Here is a 19,347-nt window from a genome sequence, read left to right on the forward strand (position 1 = left end):
GAGAGAGAAAACAGACTAATTAGAAGATGGAAATATATGTTAGGGATAAACTAAAAGGAAAGAGCATGTGGCCTTGGTTAAGAAGTTGAAGGAAGCCACCAGCGCAGCTAGAGCATAGTAAAATAGAGAAAGCCAGGGGTCTCTGGCCATGAACACAGTTGTCACCTCAAGACTATCTAGTAGATACTAAAAATTTGTTTAGCTATAGAAAAATGCAAACCCTTGTCTACATTCAGTCACTATTCCTCTATGGTGTTGAGATTTGAGTGGGATGGAAAGAGCAGTTTGTTTGTTTGTTTGTTTGTTCAGGTCCCCCGTCCCCCCCCCCCCCCCCGATCTGAGAATTCCTCTTAGGTGCAATGCCTTAGTGCATGAGCACAGAAAATCAGGTTATACAGACTCACTGTCTGGGGCACACAGATGGGAGAGCACAGGTTGCCTGTGCTAGAAGCCAATTTCCCCTCCTGAAAATTTCGACAACAAAATTTGACAGTGAATTGCCAGATACCTGGGAGCCCTGCAGACCACATCGGCAATGTGCAGTCTGGTCCCCTGAGTGTCAAACTCTCAGGGCCAGAAAACAAGCCCTGCCCTCATTGTGCATCTCATTTGTATCTGCCAGCCAGAGAAACCAGCTGACCAGAGACACAGCCTGGGTTTCTTGAGGGTTTTCCATTTTCCAAAAACATCCATACCTTGGCTCCTTATTGGCTGACAGAAGACTAGGGTTTCAGAACAGCCTACAGTGAAGTCCTATCTTCCTCCTCTCCTGCCTCCCCTCCTTCCTCCCTCTTTTCTTCCTTCCCACCTACCCACCAGCCTTCTTCCCCCAGGATTTCCCAGACTGTATCCCCTAGTGAGGAGCCCAGGAAGTAAGTCTCCCTTGGGCCTCGTGGTGACAAAAGGCTGAAAGCAGCTGGTTTGGGCTCACAGTTGGAAGGGTACACTCAGCAGCAGACACCTGAGACAGCTGTGCACATTGTATCCTAATCAAGAAGCTGAGAGAGATGAATGCTGTTGCCTATCCAGCTCTCGGGTCAGTCCTGGGACCTCAGCCCATGGAGTGTCGACACCCACATTAGTTAACCAAGTCTAGAACTCAGCACAGGCATGCCCAGAATTTTGTTTCCATGGTGATTCTGAATCTTATCAAGTTGACAGGATAAACCATTACAGGCCTTGTATGCAGAGCCTGGATAGATGAACCATCACAGGTCTTGTAATCGGATTCCGAGGAGGTATCCAGGCCTTCCAAGGGTCCCTCTCACCCCTGTTCCCATGCCTGGAGCTTTTGTACACCTTCCATCCTGCTTCTCAGCCACTTAGCATGCCTTGCATGTATCCCTCATAGTCTCTATTTTGAAAAGTCCTCAAAATGGCACCTGTATGCTAGTGCCTTGCTGGACACAGCCCACAACCTCTGTTCTGTACACCACTACCCAGCTGCCTACAAAGAGAAAACTCAGTTCCAATCAGAGGCTGGCAGAGTGAAATGAATGCCTGGTGTGTCTACGACTTGGCTGCAGGTGTCACCCAAATACCCACGGCCCCTCACAGTCACAGGGACTCAGTGTCAAGAGTGGATCGGCACCAGGACTGAAGAGGAAGACTGATTGCAGGCTTGTCTGAGGGGTCAGGCACTGCATTTGTCTTCCTTAACTATAGCTAACAGTGAGGAAGGAAAGGTGGCTGGTTGCAATTTTATGTGCCTTCGGCTTATCAGCTGTCAGCAGCCAAATGGAGCCATTAAGTCTGAATTGCCTGAGTCTATATCCAGTTTCTGAATGGCCTGACAAACATAATTGCTTGGGCAGGGGCATTAATAGCGCCTGTGTGGCCCTCTGATGAGCTCATTGTGGCTCCCAGTGTTCACAGTATTTGTCATAAGGGGACTGGCCCTCTCATCTCCATCCTTTCCTTTCCACAGATGTGTATCTGTACAGGGCGCTTCATCTCAGTAATTGGAGCTTCAGCCCGAATGGTCCATGTGTGTCCCTCTCCCTTCCTCCTAGGTCCTCAGCAATCTGCAAAGCAACATGGCAGGGCCCTTCCCTACTGTCTGTTAGGAAGTGAGTCAGGAAGCATTTTGTACCATGGGAGCCATCACCCCATTTGCCTGATGAAAGCTGAGAGCTCTTCAGTGGGGCGTGGGGCTCAACACGTTCAGAAAATTTTCTTTACAAAAACCCAGGACTCATTAATGGGGAGCTGAGCTCAGAACACTGTGTCCAGATTTGCAGACACTTAGAAATAGCTGTAGGAAGAGAGATAGCAGGGGAGAGAGGCACTCTGAAATGGTCACGCACTAAGGACCCGGGCAGCAGGTCTCCCCACATTGTGGTAGCTGGCATTACTAGAAAGGAAGATGGATGTAATTATAACCTGGCACCACTGACCTGCCTTCAGCACCAAGGCCTGCGAGTAGGTAATTATCTGTAAAGAGGCCCCCAGGGTGAGCTGGAGAGTTCTAGCAAGAACATAAACACGTTCATATTCTTTGGTGTGTAATCCCACACCCGGACGCTGTTCCTCAGAAGTAATTCAGAGGAAAAAAGAGCCAGCATGCAGAGATGTTTCTACTAGCATTTGCTATCAAAACATGTTGCTCAAAGCGACTGTTAACGCACCCAAGGACCCATGAATCCATTTGAAGAGATCTTGGTGGCACTTGGGCCCTGAACAGGAATACTGCTGGCTACCGAGAAAAATGTGTTTGCAACAGTCAGAAAAATGAAACACAGATAGTATCTTATTTGAAAAATAATATACGAAAACCTGAGAATCCATGAAAAATAAAAGAATATTTGCAAATATGACAGGGAAGCTATACCCAGGAAGTATCTATAATATGGCTACTTAAGAACTGAACAAGAGAGCCTGGTGGTGGTGGTACACACCTTTAAGTCCAGGACTCAAGACAGAGGCAGAGGCAGGCAGATCTCTGAGTTCCAGGTCAGCCTGGTCTCCACAGCAAGTTCCAGGACAGCCAAGGCCACTCAGGGACACCCTGTCAATAAAATAAAACAAAATAAAGCAAAATCAAACAGAATCCCCTCACCATTCTGGCTACTACTAGCAAGAGCTGAACAGTGACAATACCAGGTGGCCTGCCAGTGGGCATGGGGGAAGTCACATGGGACACCACCCCTAGATGAAATTATAGGTGATTAAAACTTCTCCCCCCAGAGATAAGCACCCTAAATGATTATCTACTCCCTCATGGTCAGCCCAAAACATAGTCACATAACCAACGGTAAATGGATTCAGCAGCTTAAATTTGTACATTTATTTATTTATATACATACATGCATACATGCATGCATGCATGCATACGCACATGCATACATGCATGCATGCATGCATACGCACATACATACATGCATGCATACATACATGCATACATGCATACATACGTATATAGTTACCTTTCTGGTATTATCTTGAAATCTGTAATAGTGGTGTGTTTATGCACATGTGTGCATACATGTGTGTGCCTGTATGAATGTGTATGTGAGGGTTGCATGAGAGTGTGTGTGTTTATATGTATCATGGAGGCCAGGGGTTGCCACTGATGTCTTTCTCAGTGGCTTTCCACCTTCTCTTTTGAGACCAGGTTTCCTGTGGAACCTGGAGCTTGCTGATTAGTTTAGCAAGCCCATCAGGGGGTCTCCCGTCTCTGCCACCCTGTGCTGAAATTATTGGCACACACCACCATGCTGTACTTTAAAAAGAAATTCTGGGGTCCAAATTCAAGTCCCCATGTTTACACAGAGTGCACTTTCTCAACTGAGCCATCTCCCTAGGCTCATCACAGTGTTGGATATAAGGAGTTAAAGACCTCCAAAGAATGTAGCCCATCTTGACTCAAAACCCTACCTAGAATGCCAAACTGGGAGGTGACCAACTGATGACTGGGAATTGAGCTTCTGCCCACCCTCCCAACCTCCAAGACACCATTTATCCTTTGGAGAACGCACTCACCTTGTACATTTATTTATTTATATACATACATGCATACATGCATGCATGCATGCATACGCACATACATACATGCATGCATACATACATGCATACATGCATACATACATATATAGTTACCTTTCTGGTATTATCTTGAAATCTGTAATAGTGGTGTGTTTATGCACATGTGTTTCTTCAGACTGCACAGTGTTCCTGGCAGGGTGCAGCTCACAGCCCAGATCAGAGCTGAGCCTGTTTGTGTTAGCTGTGAACACCTCCTTGGCCAAAGCTCAAATCCCTTCTGGGTTCCTCATTAGGGGTGATGAGATGATGTGTGGATGTCTAACAAAAGGCATGGGGAGGATGCCTGCTATGGGGCCAAAGAGAAGGTACGTGTTGGGCAGCAGACCAGGCACCACTGTCACTCTTGGCTGGCCTAGCCCTACCCCAGGAAGGCCGTCTGCAGCTGCACTCTCCCGATGACCTGCCCTGTAGATGCCAGGTTTCATCTTCACACTATGGTAGGCCCTGCCCGTCATGGCTAGACTCGTTCCTTCTCCTCACCCACGTGCACACCACTGCCACATCACAGGTGCTTTTCAAAGCCAGGCATTTGTAACCAGAGAAAGACTCTCTGTTTACACTTAAAGAGCAAGAGAGAGAGAAAGAAATGAAGAGTCACAAGTCAACAAAACTACATTCCCCCATGCCCGGCCCAAAGGGAGGGCTCTTTACACACTTGGCATCTTTCCCTCAGAGCATGTGGCTCTCCTGCCTTGGCTCCATGCCCAGTTCCCCTTCAAAGCTCTCTGCCAGGGAAGCCCCTTCCATCTTTACGTTACACTGAAGTTATACCAAAGATGATATTCAGGAATTTCCCGTAAATCCAATCCTCCTGGACACATCCCATTAGAGTGAGTATGAGAATGGTGACCTCGGGGGGAAAAGATGCAATGGAGAAACCACTGTGAAGAGCACCTTGGACACAGACAGTTGGTTCCATGGTCTCCTTACAACCCCTCCCAAGAACTTTCTCTGCCTCAGTAACAACTGTAAACTCCCTTCTTTGGGCTGCTTCTGGGTACTACCAACGAAGCTCTGCACTAGTCAGAAACCTCATCATAGGAGCTGCTGTGTAACGGCCATCCGAGTGTGAGCATCATAGGAACTGCTGTGTAACGGCCATCCGAGTGTGAGCATCATAGGAACTGCTGTGTAACAGCCATCCGAGTGTGAGCATCATAGGAACTGCTGTGTAACGGCCATCCGAGTGTGAGCATCATAGGAACTGCTGTGTAACGGCCATCTGAGTGTGAGCATCATAGGAACTGCTGTGTAACGGCCATCTGAGTGTGAGCATCATAGGAACTGCTGTGTATCGGCCATCTGAGTGTGAGCATCATAGGAACCACTGTGTAACGGCCATCCGAGTGTGAGCATCCATAGGAACCTGCTGTGTAACGGCCATCCGAGTGTGAGCATCATAGGAACCGCTGTGTAACGGCCATCCGAGTGTGAGCATCCATAGGAACCTGCTGTGTAACGGCCATCCGAGTGTGAGCATCCATAGGAGCCTGCTGTGTAACGGCCATCTGAGTGTGAGCATCATAGGAACCGCTGTGTAACGGCCATCTGAGTGTGAGCATCATAGGAACTGCTGTGTAACAGCCATCCGAGTGTGAGCATCATAGGAACTGCTGTGTAACGGCCATCCGAGTGTGAGCATCATAGGAACTGCTGTGTAACGGCCATCTGAGTGTGAGCATCATAGGAACTGCTGTGTAACGGCCATCTGAGTGTGAGCATCATAGGAACTGCTGTGTATCGGCCATCTGAGTGTGAGCATCATAGGAACCACTGTGTAACGGCCATCCGAGTGTGAGCATCCATAGGAACCTGCTGTGTAACGGCCATCCGAGTGTGAGCATCATAGGAACCGCTGTGTAACGGCCATCCGAGTGTGAGCATCCATAGGAACCTGCTGTGTAACGGCCATCCGAGTGTGAGCATCCATAGGAGCCTGCTGTGTAACGGCCATCTGAGTGTGAGCATCATAGGAACCGCTGTGTAACGGCCATCTGAGTGTGAGCATCATAGGAACCGCTGTGTAACGGCCATCTGAGTGTGAGCATCATAGGAACCGCTGTGTAACGGCCATCTGAGTGTGAGCATCATAGGAACCGCTGTGTAACGGCCATCTGAGTGTGAGCATCATAGGAACCACTGTGTAATGGCCATCTGAGTGTGAGCATCCATAGGAACCACTGTGTAACGGCCATCTGAGTGTGAGCATCATAGGAACCACTGTGTAACGGCCATCCAAGTGTGAGCATCTAGCTGGGAAATAGAGTTCCATACTCCATGGTATCATTACTGCTCCGTCTCTCAGCCCACTGAAAGGGACAAAGGACATATCTAAAAGCTAGATCCTGTCAGTTGCCACCAAGCAGGCTGCCTGTCTTGTAAGTCAAAAGGGTTCCTTCACCTCGAGTCAAGGCAAAAAAAGCATACTCTGCACCCTCACACACACACACACACACACACACATGCCCTCTAAACACAGAACCATCTGCAACCTGACTTGTTCATAATTAGATTTTTAGCACATAATTACAAAATTAATGGATTAATTATAATTTATTTGCAAATCACTAAACATATTACTCCAAAATATTTTCCCTAAAGATTATTTTGGGTATCCCAGGGTAAGATAATGAAAAGGACAGTTTAAAAAAAAATGGGAAATGTACAACCAGCAGCCTAATTAAAGATAATCACATCAGCCTCTGTGTTCACGGAGCTAACCTTGCCGCCCGCCCGCCTGCCTGCCTGCCTGCCTGCCTGCCTGCCTGCCTGCCTGCCTGCCTGCCTGCCTGCCTGCCTGCCTGCCTGCGGCGTGTGCGGAAACATGGTCCGTTTCTTCTCACAGATCTCTAAGTGCCACCATGGTAATGTGTTATTCCTCCTGTTTTTCCCTTCTTTGTCTGGAACAGCCTCCGTTTGATGGTGAAGATGAAGATGAACTGTTTCAGTCTATAATGGAGCACAATGTGTCCTACCCCAAATCCTTGTCCAAGGAAGCTGTCTCCATCTGCAAAGGAGTGAGTATATGCTGTTTCTTCTCCCGTGGTCAACCATGAGGGCTGGCAAGGGAAATACCCTTTCCATACATGATGTTGTCTTTGAGATAGGGTCTTGCTCTTTAGCTCAGCCAGCTCTGAACTCCCTATGTGTACCCCAGGCTGACCTTGAACTTGTAATCTGCTTCCTTAAATCGAGTGCTGAGATCACAGGCACGTACCACTATGCCCAGCTTCCTCTCCAGCCTTCTCAGAAAGACTAGAACTATCGCAATTTATGCATGTTACTGCAAAGTTTGGTGACATGTGAGGCATAGAGGAACAGAACAGACTCACATTCCAGTACTGTCCAAACATCTTGACCCAGGTTCTCACTCTGTGCACTTCAGTTCCCAGCCCACCTCATAGCATTGCAGTGGGGCTGGGGCAGCACCAGAATTAATTGTAGCCCAGTCAATGACGGGATAGCCATGTAAGCATGAAGACCTGAGTTCAGTCCTCAGAACCCACATAAAACAGCCAGGCATGCTGGCGTATGCTGTTGAAGTAAAGGCAGGTGGACCCTGAGGCTCACTGGCCAGCCAGCGTAGATCCAATCTGTTCCAAGGAGGAACAACACCCAAGGTTGGCCTCTACACACATGCAGACATTCATACACCCTCTGTCTTCCACACATACATATACCTACAGTCACACAAATAAAGAAATAATCGCAGGTCCTTGGAGAATGCTAATCCTCATATCTGTGACAGATTATCCTTTCTCTCTTAAAATATACATATTAAAAATAGGTATAGACATATCACCTAGTTTTCACAGAATGGAGGCATGCACATAAACTGTACCATGGTCAAAGACAGAACCTGAGATGCCCCCTCTTCTCTCCCTTGCTAGTTGCTATCTCCCACCACCCCAAGATAATCAGTATTGGCCACACAGATGAATCTTGCCTGTCTTGGCCTTTGCACAGGTGAGGTTCATCAGCATGTGCCCCAGGTCTGACTCTTAACCCAGCATGGCATAGTCAATGTGGCTACGTCGCTGTGTATGGCCACATTTCCTTCTTCATGTTTGCTGTGTGGACACTGAACAGCCCTTCCCTGTATCCCACTCAGTGGGGAGGGCACTTGCATTGTTTCCGCCTTGGCTGGAGGCTGTTATAAATAGAACTGTTTTAAACCCTCTGGGTCCTTAGCCAGCTCTCCTTTCAGGGAAATGCTAGCAACTTAATTGGTCTTTAGTGGTCATGATTAAAGTTGCAAAGTTCCTTTTTAAATGTTACCAAAAGAGAGTGTATCACACTTGGTGTTGCCTATTTAGTGTGTTTGAAGGTCAAGGCTAAGCTGCCTGTGGCAGCTGAGCAACTCCTGCCGTGGAAGAGCGCAGGGTTGGCACTGCCCTCCGAGTCCCACATCAGATACCCTGAAACGAACCACTTGCTATCTTTGCTGCAATGTGTACATTCCAACCCCGTGAGCCTGATGATATTTTGATCCAGGCAATAAAGAGGAATGTGATGCATGCCACATACAGCATCCGTGTGATGCAGCATACAGCATCCATGTGATGCAGGCCTGCAGTACTCTCAGCACACATGATTTCCCATGACCTCATCTTAAATCAGGCATTCATATAAATAACATAAACGTCTCTTCTTCCCTCCCTCCCTCCCTCCTTCCCCTTCCAGTCCCCCCCCCTTCCCCTTTGGCAGTGCTAAGGATTGAACCTAGGGCTTTATACCCTGTAAAGGGGACTCCTTACTACTGTGACACGTCCTCAGTCCCCCTCCCCACCCCCATCTACATACAAGGATGCCAGGTTCAAAAAGCACTTGATACATGCAGATGCCTGTTTGAATTTCCCTCCCATTTGATCATCGGTTCCAACTGCTTCCTTACTGTGAAAATCGCTGCACAGAGGCCACACTCGCCACCCCCACATGTGTGTTTCTTGGTGGACTTCCAGAGCCTCCTCAGGCGACACCGCCATCTACTCGGAGGCAGAGCTGGCCGGGGAAGGTTCTGTCACTCATTTGTGTCTTTGTCTGCTTCTCTCTCTAGCTTATGACCAAACACCCTGCCAAGCGGCTGGGCTGCGGGCCGGAGGGAGAGAGGGATGTCAGAGAGCATGCCTTCTTCAGGAGGATCGACTGGGAGAAACTGGAGAACAGGGAGATACAACCACCATTCAAACCCAAAGTGGTGAGTCCAGGAAGGCAGACCAGTATCCTGAGCTCCGTGACCCTGACCCTGAACACGGCTGCCCCTTCCATTTCTCTGGGCGGTAGGAAGCTAGTGACCCTAGCCTTGGCAGAAAGTAAGGATAATGGCTGCTCAGACACCAGCCCCAGACAGTGCACAATCCTAGAATCTGATAACCAAAATGAAGACAGAAAGACTGACACTTACCCTCCAAAGGATGGCCACAGAATACACGGGCCATTAGCCAGCAGCCTGGACTGAACACCAGGATACTTTACCCTGCAGAGATTTCCTTGCCTGGTCCTTGACAGGACTCAGGTCTCAAATCTATCTCCTAAATCTGCCTACTCTCCCAGCCTCCCCTCATCCTGCCCCACCATGGGGCCCTGGAGCTCACCTAAATCTCTACAGTCCCACAGGGAGAATTTGAACACAGTGCCCACAGTGGCCTCTACATCCACAGTAGTGGGTGGCCACCTCCAGTGCCAGCACTGCAGGCTTTATTCAGCTTCTACCATGTTATTCCCATCCCCTTTATATGGCAGCCCTGTTCCTAGCACTTTTCAAACATTAGTTTACATAATTCTGCCAACAGCCTGGTGAGACAGAAGGGCATGAGTGTCCCAGCTTTGCATTGAGAAAACCAAAACACATAGAGGCTGACTAGCTCACTAGAAGACATAGCTGGCAGATGTGGGACGGATGGGTTGGGTCCTTTGCCTAGGCTGTTGGTGACAGCCCTGCCACTTCTTCTGGTAGTGAATGGCAGCCCGTATGCCCCTTCTCAAGGTTTCTGTCCCCAGAACTAAACTAAACTGAGTATCTTTAACATACCAACTCCTCGTACACCCAACCTGCCATTCCATGGTCCCCAGGGCACCTGCCCAGAGAGCCACCCCTTCTAAGGCTCAGCCCTCCTGAGCCTCTGTCCTGGTACTCTCCAGATACTACTGTTAGGCAAGCTGCCATGGTCCATGGCCAGTGTCAGACATTTCCACTCTGCCACCTGATCAGCCCCAATCTGTCTCTAACCAACCTGCCTGAGCAGGCCAAGGGGACCCTGCGGTGCCAGAGCTGCAGAGCAGGAGCTGTGTATCCATCCTCAGACGTGCCCGTGTGTCCTCTGTGCCAAGAAAAACACTGGCAGTGGCGAGCCTGCTGGACTTTATTCTCCTCGGACATTTTTAGCACAGACAGAAGACAAACTAAAATTAATCAGGTCAATTGACACTCCCTCCCTCCCCTCAGCCAAAGAGAATGCAGAGACAGAGGCCAGGTCACGGGGGAGACACAGTTCAGGGAGGAGTGAGAAGCAAGCAGGGCCTGATGCTTTGTTTTGTCCCAAGGCAAGAGTCCAAGCAGAGAGAGATGTGAGGGAGTTCTCGGTTACATGCAGGACAGCAAAGAGCCTCCCTTGAGCTCAGTCCCCATCCCACCCCCAGGCCACAGGCACAGAGCAGTCACCTCCTAATCTCAGGTGAGGAGCATCGTGCAAGGGTCCCTAGGGCGTCACTCTGTCTTCGTGGCATGGCACTGGTATGGAAATACCACACCAAGAAGAGTTCAAGGGTCGAAAGGTCATTTAGAGCAGAGGGAAACAGCTTAGTCCATGCCACCATCTGGTCAGCACAGGTAGTGGGGAGAAAGGACTGCAGACAGAAACTGCTCTGGGATGTGGTTTCCCAGCTTCCTCAGCTTAACATACCTCTCTGGTCCACGGCTAAATGCAAACTCAGAGGAGTCTTCAGGGAAAGAGAAAGCAACAGGTAGTTCAAAGAGGAGTGAGCAACACAGACCCCTGTTGTAAACACCGTAAGCACCCAGACAATGTGGCTGCCAGAACCTCTGACTTTGTCCATGTCCCCACGGTGAGCCTGGCTTTGAGAGCCCATGGTACCCCCACCTCTGAGCAGCCCTAGCAGGCCTGCCTAGCAACCTTGTCTTCAGGGCTTCCTGGTGGGTTTCTAACAAGCACTGGAGACCCAATTTTCCTGAGATCTGCAGGATTAAAGCCCATTAGCTGTTCTCCCATTTGTACTGCCTTGGCTTCCATGGAATTAAGCCTTCACTTATTGTCAATTACCAGCTGTGGATTGCCAGCGCTCACAGTATTGGCTGCTTCTAGGCATCTCATCTGTGCTTGTAGATTCAGGAGTCTTTCATCCTTGGTTTTGTTTGGTTTTTGGTTTTTGGCTTTTTACTTCTTAACTCTTAATCCTCTGAAGAAAAATGATTCCAGAATCACTGGTCCTGTGCTAAGAGGAGAGAGACTTTACACAGCAGGGCAGACCTATAGGAACCAAGGTTCCCTGGGTATACAGTCTGTTCGTTGTCTTTGTTTGATCAGTTAAGTAACAACTTAGGTAACACTAAAGTTAACCTTTAGACCAAAGTGCCATGCAAAATGTGAGGTATCACAGCAAAAGACTTATGTTTGTTTGGTTGGTTGGTTGGTTGGTTTGGTTTTTTCGAGACAGGGTTTCTCTGTGTAGCCCTGGCTGTCCTGGAACTCACTCTGTACACCAGGCTGGCCTCGAACTCAGAAATCTGCCTGCCTCTGCCTCCTGAGTGCTGGGATTAAAGGTGTGTGCCACCTCTGCCCAGCTGTTTGTTTGTTTGTTTGTTTGTTTTTTAGCAAAAGACCTTTTATAATGCACTCTATCAGCAAGTTCTATCCAGGACTCTCCATCTCCCACTAGCATGAAAGTCAAGACCTCCGATGCTCCCATGGCTGGCCTTCTGTGGGCAGCCACTCATACAAGAGCAATGAACAAGAGTGGTGGGCCTCAGATATAAGGACACTACTTTCCTGTGGTGTCAGCAGTGAGGGAAGTATTTGGCCCACAGTGACCAGTGACGAGGAGGCCCGATCCTCAGGAGAGCCATGCCTATCTCCCAGAGGCTACCATGAATCACCGTAAAAACAAAGTTATCCCTAGGGTAGGCTTTCCTGTGCTAACTTGTTTTAAAATCAAGATAAAACCAGGCAGGTGAGCTTTCCCAACCCGTAAGTGAAGCTATTAGATAAATGTCTCTCATCCTTATGAGAAAACCTACCATCCAGGCCAGTCCCAGTGAGCTCCTCGGGGAAACATGCACAGGAACACCAGCCATGCCGTGCCGTGCCCTGCCATGTTCCCCATGGCCAACCGGAGCCATTAGAAGACCTGTCTGTATTCAGAAGGCTGTGGAAAAAAACACTGATCCTTTTCAAAGACATGTCACCTCTGAAAAGGTCCATCTTCAGTCACAGACCTGTGATGTCAACCTGGTGAAGACATACCACTTGAGAAGCAAGTCAGCCAGCCCACTTGGCCACCACTCTCACCAGGGGAAGGACAGTCCCCTTTCTGATTGATTTAAAAAGGGAGAGCTCCTAGGTGCCAGCTAGGCACTCTGACCATGGGGGCATTTCTCCTGGTGTGTTAGTCATGCAATGAAGTAGCCTTCTTTCCATTTCCCCACCTAAAATCAGTAGTAGTGTATGCAGATACCACGAGCAGACAGTTAGTTGATTTTTTTTTTCTTCTGTTTTTTGAGTTCTGTCCATTGGCACACACACAAAAAGCACAATCACTCCTTTGCAGACAAGCCAGAAGTAGCCACTGTTCTGGAAGGGATGTTAGAGGGACTGTGTGTGAATCTGCAAAGTCAACACCAAGAGCTAAACACTCCTGAATCCACAGGTAGGCGGAGCATTTCCAAAATGGGCCAGTCTCTCAGAGGCAGCCTTTCTTGGGAAATGACTGTAGCTACTTCACCAAAAGGAGGTAGGAAAAACTAGAATAACTTTCACTGGAGCATTGCCATCCCCATAGCAAGAGCCAAAGAGAGTGAGACCAGCAGGCACAGGCATAGGTAGCACAGCAGGGATCGGGCGCAAGCATGGGCTCTTTCCCCCACCCCACCGCCATAAAGGAAGGCAGCAATAGGGGCGCTCACAGGATGGTGGCCACCTTTGAATGACATCATTAGCTTATTTAGAGAATATGGTGATGGTTTGGGGTTGGCAGTTATTTTAAAAATTACTTTAAAAGAATTTCTCTGACTTGTGAAAGAGTTGGGGATCTGGGCACGGTGGCAGCACTCAGCGATGCCAATACTTGGGAAGAAGACACTCAGAACTATATAGTGAGATCCTGTTGTGAAAGGCCAAAGGCCAGGAGTGTAGCTCAGAGGTACAGCACTAGACCAGCATGCATAGGGCCCTGGGTTCAATCCCAGCACTGCAAGGAAAAAGGGGGGCAGGGAGATAATATAAAGAATGTCTACATTACATGGATCCCCTAGATGTTAATGTTTCCCATGCTTGCTTTGTCTTCTTTTCGATTTGTTCTCTGAACTCATACTCACAAACATGCATGCACACACATGCATACACACACATGTGTGCACACATATACACACATACACACACACACATGTACATATGCATAACACACTTACATATGCGTGCACACACACACTTTCCTATACCACTTGAGATTAAGTTGCTGGTGTCTTGCTTCTTTCAACATAAATAATTCTGTGCATATTTTCTAAACTTGAAGACATCTTATGGCATGGTGTTCTTTTAATAAGGAGTCTGCAAAGTTACTTGGATAGAACAGTAGCTACCCAGGTGAAGGAGGCTGTCTGTAGAGACTGTCTAACTGAGAGAATGCCTCTAGCACATCTAATCAGTCCTCTTGAGTGGCAGGCAGATTCATTTTCCTGATCTTCCCATTGAGCCAGTAACAGGGATGCTAATTAAATCTGAGATTCTTGAGACTCAAGGAGCTTTGCTGACAACTTAAAAACACAAACCATCCTTGGGGACGGAAGAAATCACATCATGGTGTATTAGGTTTTGATTTAAGCCTTTAAATCCTTTTCCATCTTTCAATGGTGAATTAGAAGCAAACAGTTCCTATTCTTTAATAACTATTCTCCCAAATCTTTTTCTGCTTATTAAAATGAAACATTTTAAATAATAATAAATATAAATAAATTGTAAGCCTTGGAGCTGCAGTGGTTAAGGACATTGTGTATACAGACCCAATCTGACTCAAGTTGATGTGTTCACTTTGTCCAAATATCAAGACCTAACAATGATGGTATGGTCATTGTACGACTGCTGAAAAGAGAATTTTAAATCCTCTGGCTCTGACCATTAGTACAAAGAAAGGCTAAATGGAGTGCACGTTTTTATCCCATAGGAAATAACACTTGGAAAGGTTGAACCTGCTCCCTCATACATGCATGGGCTTTTATACTTTATACATCCAGGAGTGTGCTCATTGAAAAGAGCCAGATGTGGTAGCACGCAGCCATTTTCCCAGACAAGCAGATCCCTGGGGCTCACTCACCCGTCAGCAAGCCTATATGAGAGGTTCCAGACTGGTAAGAGACTGTCTGAAAATAGCAAGGTAGACACATGTTCTGAGGCATAACAGCTGAGATTGTCCTCTGGCCTATATGAGCACAGACTGCTCATTTACCTGCACATATACAAGTGTACCTGCTTGCGTACACACACACACATGCCCACACACGCACACACACATGCATATAAACATACAAATGCACTCACTCTTTTGTTTTGTTTTGTTTTGTTTTGTTTTGTTTTGCTTTGTTTTGTTTTGTTTTGTTTTGTTTGATAGTGTTTCTCTATGTAGCCCTGGCTTATCTGGAACTCACTATGTAGACCAGGCTAGCCTCCTTGAACTCAGAGATCTATCTGCCTCTGCCTCCCGAGTGCTAGGATAAAAGGAATGTGCTATCATGCTTGACTAAGAATGCACTCATTCATGTGGACTTACATCCTGTATCTATCAACAAACTCATGGGTAAGATTAGTTTCCTTCCAAACAGCATTTGCCCTTCCTAAGATAATGTTCTAAGGCAATAGGCAAGCTGAGTGTGTCTAATGGTGTCCATGAAACCAAAGCCCTTCTCTAATCCTTCATCCCAGGGAATGTTGGCCAGAAGTAGAGAAAGTCTTGGTATCTTTCAGGCAAGTTATTACCATTAAAATGCTATCCATTTACAGCCAAATCATCAGCCAAGTGGTAAGAATAGAAAAGGGAAGATGGTCTCCCCCCCAACCCTAACTTCTAGTCCCACAATTCATGACCTTTTCTGTGACCTTCCAGAATGTGACATGCATGTGTAAACCCATACATAAGGAGACAGTATGGCATTTTGCATCTTGCATCTTTCACATAGCACTATACTGCAGAGGTTCGTGGGTTCACGGCATTCTCCATACAGCCGTTCCTGATTCTCGACATCTCCAATTCCTCTCCTCTGTCCGTTCTTATTCTCCAGACTTTCTGTACCAAAATGCACTGGCTTCAATGGGCATCCAGGCCTTCGGTGAGCACGTTTCCAGAACCTTGAGTGACTAAGCAGACTAACCTCACTTTTCACCATTAACCGCGTGCAGCTGCTTGCCCTCATCATGCATCAAGACCTTTCCTGAGCATGCTGACATTCATGAAAAGGGCAGACAAGTAGCCAGAGGCCCTACTCCAAGGGCTTCTTCCACACAGTTGACCTGGCCTCCCAGGAAGAACAAGGCAGATGACACCAGCTTGTGTCTGCCACTGGCCATTTAACCCATACAAAGTTACACAGGGAACTGTGCAGAGAATGGGTGGTATTCTCATAAATGTTCAGACTGTACAACACAGTGCTATAGTCTTCAATATAGGTAAGCATTCTCCCAATGCCGAGGACACCCTGCCATATCTAGCAACTGTAAGAGACCCTCCTGGGATCCCTACATTTTCTTTTTATTTCCATGCTTTCGCAGCTAACCTCTATGCTTCATTTGTTCTGCACTCTGGCTATCCGTTTGGGATTTGTGTGATTTGGCTTCCTAGTGGTCATCGTTCTGTAACCACTCATGTTTCCATGCCAGTGACCACGGAGCTGTATCTAACACTCCTGGGACACCATAGAGTGTAGACCCACACATGAACCGCTGTGCTCAGTGCCTCTAAGGAGTAAGACTCACAGGCAAGAAGCCATGCCCCGCAGCACAGCTCAGTCTCCTCTCTCCACCCTGGCATGGAACAAAAGGGTCTGGAAGGCTGCTTGTCACGCAGGATGTGGGCACAGAACTTTGCAACCCAGATCCCATCTAGGGTCTACATCATGCTATGCTCTGTAACATCTTTACTATGTGTGATTCCTCCTGAGTTCACTTTACTGATTGGTTAATTTACTAAATGGGTGATATCTTGGTTCCTCTTCTGTCACTGTGATAAAATACCCTGATAGAAGCAACTTAAGGGAGAAGGGGTTCGTTTGACTCAGAGTCCATTATTGTTGGCAAATCAAGGTGGCAAAAACTTGGACTAGCTGGTTATATCCATGATGAAGAGAAGAGAGAGAGAGTGCATGCCTGTTCATACTCAGCTTGTTTTTCTCACTCTTACATAGTTCAGGATCCCTGGCTTAGGGAATGGTGTCACCCTCAGTAGACAGGACTTCCTCAGTGTAATCAAGATAATCCCTCATAGACTTATCCACAGGCCAACCTGATCTAGACAATCTCTCATTGAGACTGCCTTCCCAGGTGGTACTAGATCATGTCTAAGCTGATGACTAATGATTAAAACTAATCATTTGGGTAGAGATATCAAAAATGACAAAAATTTTAAATTCTTAATGAAGAGATAAGAGAGAAGGCAGATTGCTAATAGCATTTATTCATTCTTCAAATATCATATATTTGCATGCAGGACTATTGGTTCATGTTTATATCTTCTCTCTGTATAACATCTCATCATTTAGAAAGACCTCACACATGCTAGGTCCTCTCACCAGAGCCTTGGAAGGTGGGTGGTCACATCCCCATTTTACCTTTAAAGGGACATGCAATGAGATTCCTAAAGCTACACCTGGGCCTCTTGGTCTCTGGCCTGGTCCTTCACTCTGCTGTCCCTCCTCAAGTGCCAGTACTGAGCATCAGATACAAGCTGTTCCCAAGGAGACCAAGGGACCTGCCTGGGTTCACACATCAGCTACCCATTTCTCTTCTGAGTTTGTCCTGGGTCATATTTCTGACAGAAGTTTCCACTAGTGAAAGTTGTTGGGGGCCTTTGGAGATGAATACCATGTTTATTCATTCCAGAGGCATTGTTCATAAGATTATTTAGCTGCTTTGAAGGTCTAGAAGACTAGAACTCAAAAGTCACAAACAACCCAGATTTGCCTGTTGTTCTAGCTGCTATTGGAGACTGTCCTTCAAATGGCTGTAATAATGTTGGGAAAACATCTGCAGCCAAGATAGTTTCCTATGCCGCTCATTAACTTGCTGATCCACAGATGCCTCTTGGGTGCCCTCTCCCATCTCTTATTCCCTACACAGCTCCAAGGTGGCAGCTCTCTACCCATCAAATTGATGATCTCAAGGCTGGGTCATAGGCAGTGAACAATAGATTCTTAAATATATTATCTTCTGCACAAGCATCCAAAGAAATCTGATTGCTAAAATCCTTGTCTGATTTTGCTGGTGGCATTTAAGATCTCTATATAACATCTTTAAATAGTAATTCAAGATCTTCTCCAGTTTTTCTAAAAGAGATTGTCTGTTTCTGGGCCTGGTTTTGCTTAGAAGCATGGAAAGTTCATTTTTGAGATACTTTTTCTCTAGTGTAAGATTAATTTATATTTTTTACAATATGAGATTTATGATTAAAATATTTCTGCTGCCTTTTGGGATATCATTCGATCTCATATGACAACAGTCAGAATAAGACAACTCCTGAGTCTTGTATTTCATCTTCAGACTCAACCCCCAGTTTTGCGAAGGCTGTTATCCCCATTTCTTGCTAAGTTATAGTCACACCCCTCACTGTTTTTGTTTGAGGGGGGTTGGTTTGAGTTGGTTGGTTTTGATTTTTTTTGTCTCATGGTTGATATATTTTAATTTCAGTGATTTAATTTTTATTCTCTGAACTCAGCCTGCTCTTGCCTCTGGTCTCTTTACCTAAATTGAGTCAGTTTAAGAAAAGTCTTCATTTGCCATAATGTGGTTTCTCTCCCTCTCTCGTTCTCTTTGAGCCATGGAAAATTCCAAGGAAAGTTGGGGTGAGAGAAGAGAAATGTGTCTGTGGTGGGGAGCAATTCTGAGACTAACAGACACATGGCCTTTCAATGTGACCACAGAGCAGGGATTTAATTTACTGGTGATCCATGTTTTCCCCTTAGCTACACAGTCTTCAGTACTGACACCATGAGAATTCAAAGAGTTTTTCCATCCCATTACAATTTTTGGCTTTATAAGCACTAGCTGCCTTAGCAATAACTTTTCTTGGAATACTAGCTGCCTTAGCAATAACTTTTCTTGGAACAATAGCTGTAGAATTTAATGTGCTCTTCCCGCCCCACCTCCCTCAGTGTTCATGTGGATCCTCTTTGTAGGTTTTAAGGACTCTTTGGCAATAGATCCCATAGTACTAAGAAACTTCTAACTGGAAACTAATTTGTGAGCATCATAGAGACAGTCTTCAAATAAAGGACCACACAACATAAACTTTTCAAAGAACAAATCCATAAATGCAATGCTAGACAGGCAGGCAAATAGAACATTTACGTCGGCTAGCCTTGCTCTGCCTTGTAGAGACACATATTCTCTCTCTCTCTCTCTCTCTCTCTCTCTCTCTCTCTCTCTCTCTCTCTCTCTCTCTCTCTCTCTCTCTCTCTCTCCTTAGAATCTCCTTCTTGCTCTTCTTTGCATGGCCAGTGCCAGAAAGTTGACAAATGATGTCTTCTTAAGTGTTCTCATGCCCACCTTCTAAAAGCATCCACAGTAAATGCACTTGAGTTCTTCCAGGTAGTTGCTACACATCCATCACCAAAAGGGAGTGCCCCTCAAAGCCAACCCTATAAGGCTGTAACATTGCTTACATCATTTTTCTTTGGTCTTCTACAACTTCTCCATGCTCTACTCCCACACATGGTTGCTTTTGCCTAATTTTCATGCTTGGCCCCTTCACACCAACCACAGGACCTCTCATTACAGTCTAGATATATGGAGTCTAGTGTTTTCCAACAGATGCACTATTGATATTTTGAGCCAATAAATATTTAGGGGAATGGGGAAATCATTCATC

The 19,347-nt window shown here is 46.7% G+C and overlaps 1 protein-coding gene across 2 annotated transcripts in view; it reads left to right on the forward strand.

The window, feature by feature from the left end:
- Prkca (protein kinase C alpha) overlaps positions 1 to 19,347 on the forward strand; it is a 404,382-nt gene that overhangs the window by 376,509 nt on the left and 8,526 nt on the right. The window contains exons 15-17 of one of the 2 annotated variants that reach the window (XM_085829454.1): positions 6,954 to 7,061; positions 9,101 to 9,241; positions 15,551 to 15,598. In XM_085829454.1, coding sequence (XP_085685580.1) covers positions 6,954 to 7,061; positions 9,101 to 9,241; positions 15,551 to 15,598 — 297 coding nt within the window. The remainder of the gene's footprint in view (positions 1 to 6,953; positions 7,062 to 9,100; positions 9,242 to 15,550; positions 15,599 to 19,347) is intronic. The other variant, XM_021175668.3, reaches the window with a different exon arrangement.

The sequence above is a fragment of the Mus caroli genome, unplaced genomic scaffold (assembly GCF_978045245.1).
Source record: "Mus caroli unplaced genomic scaffold, Mus_caroli_1 scaffold_13, whole genome shotgun sequence".
Classification (NCBI taxonomy): Eukaryota; Metazoa; Chordata; class Mammalia; order Rodentia; family Muridae; genus Mus; species Mus caroli.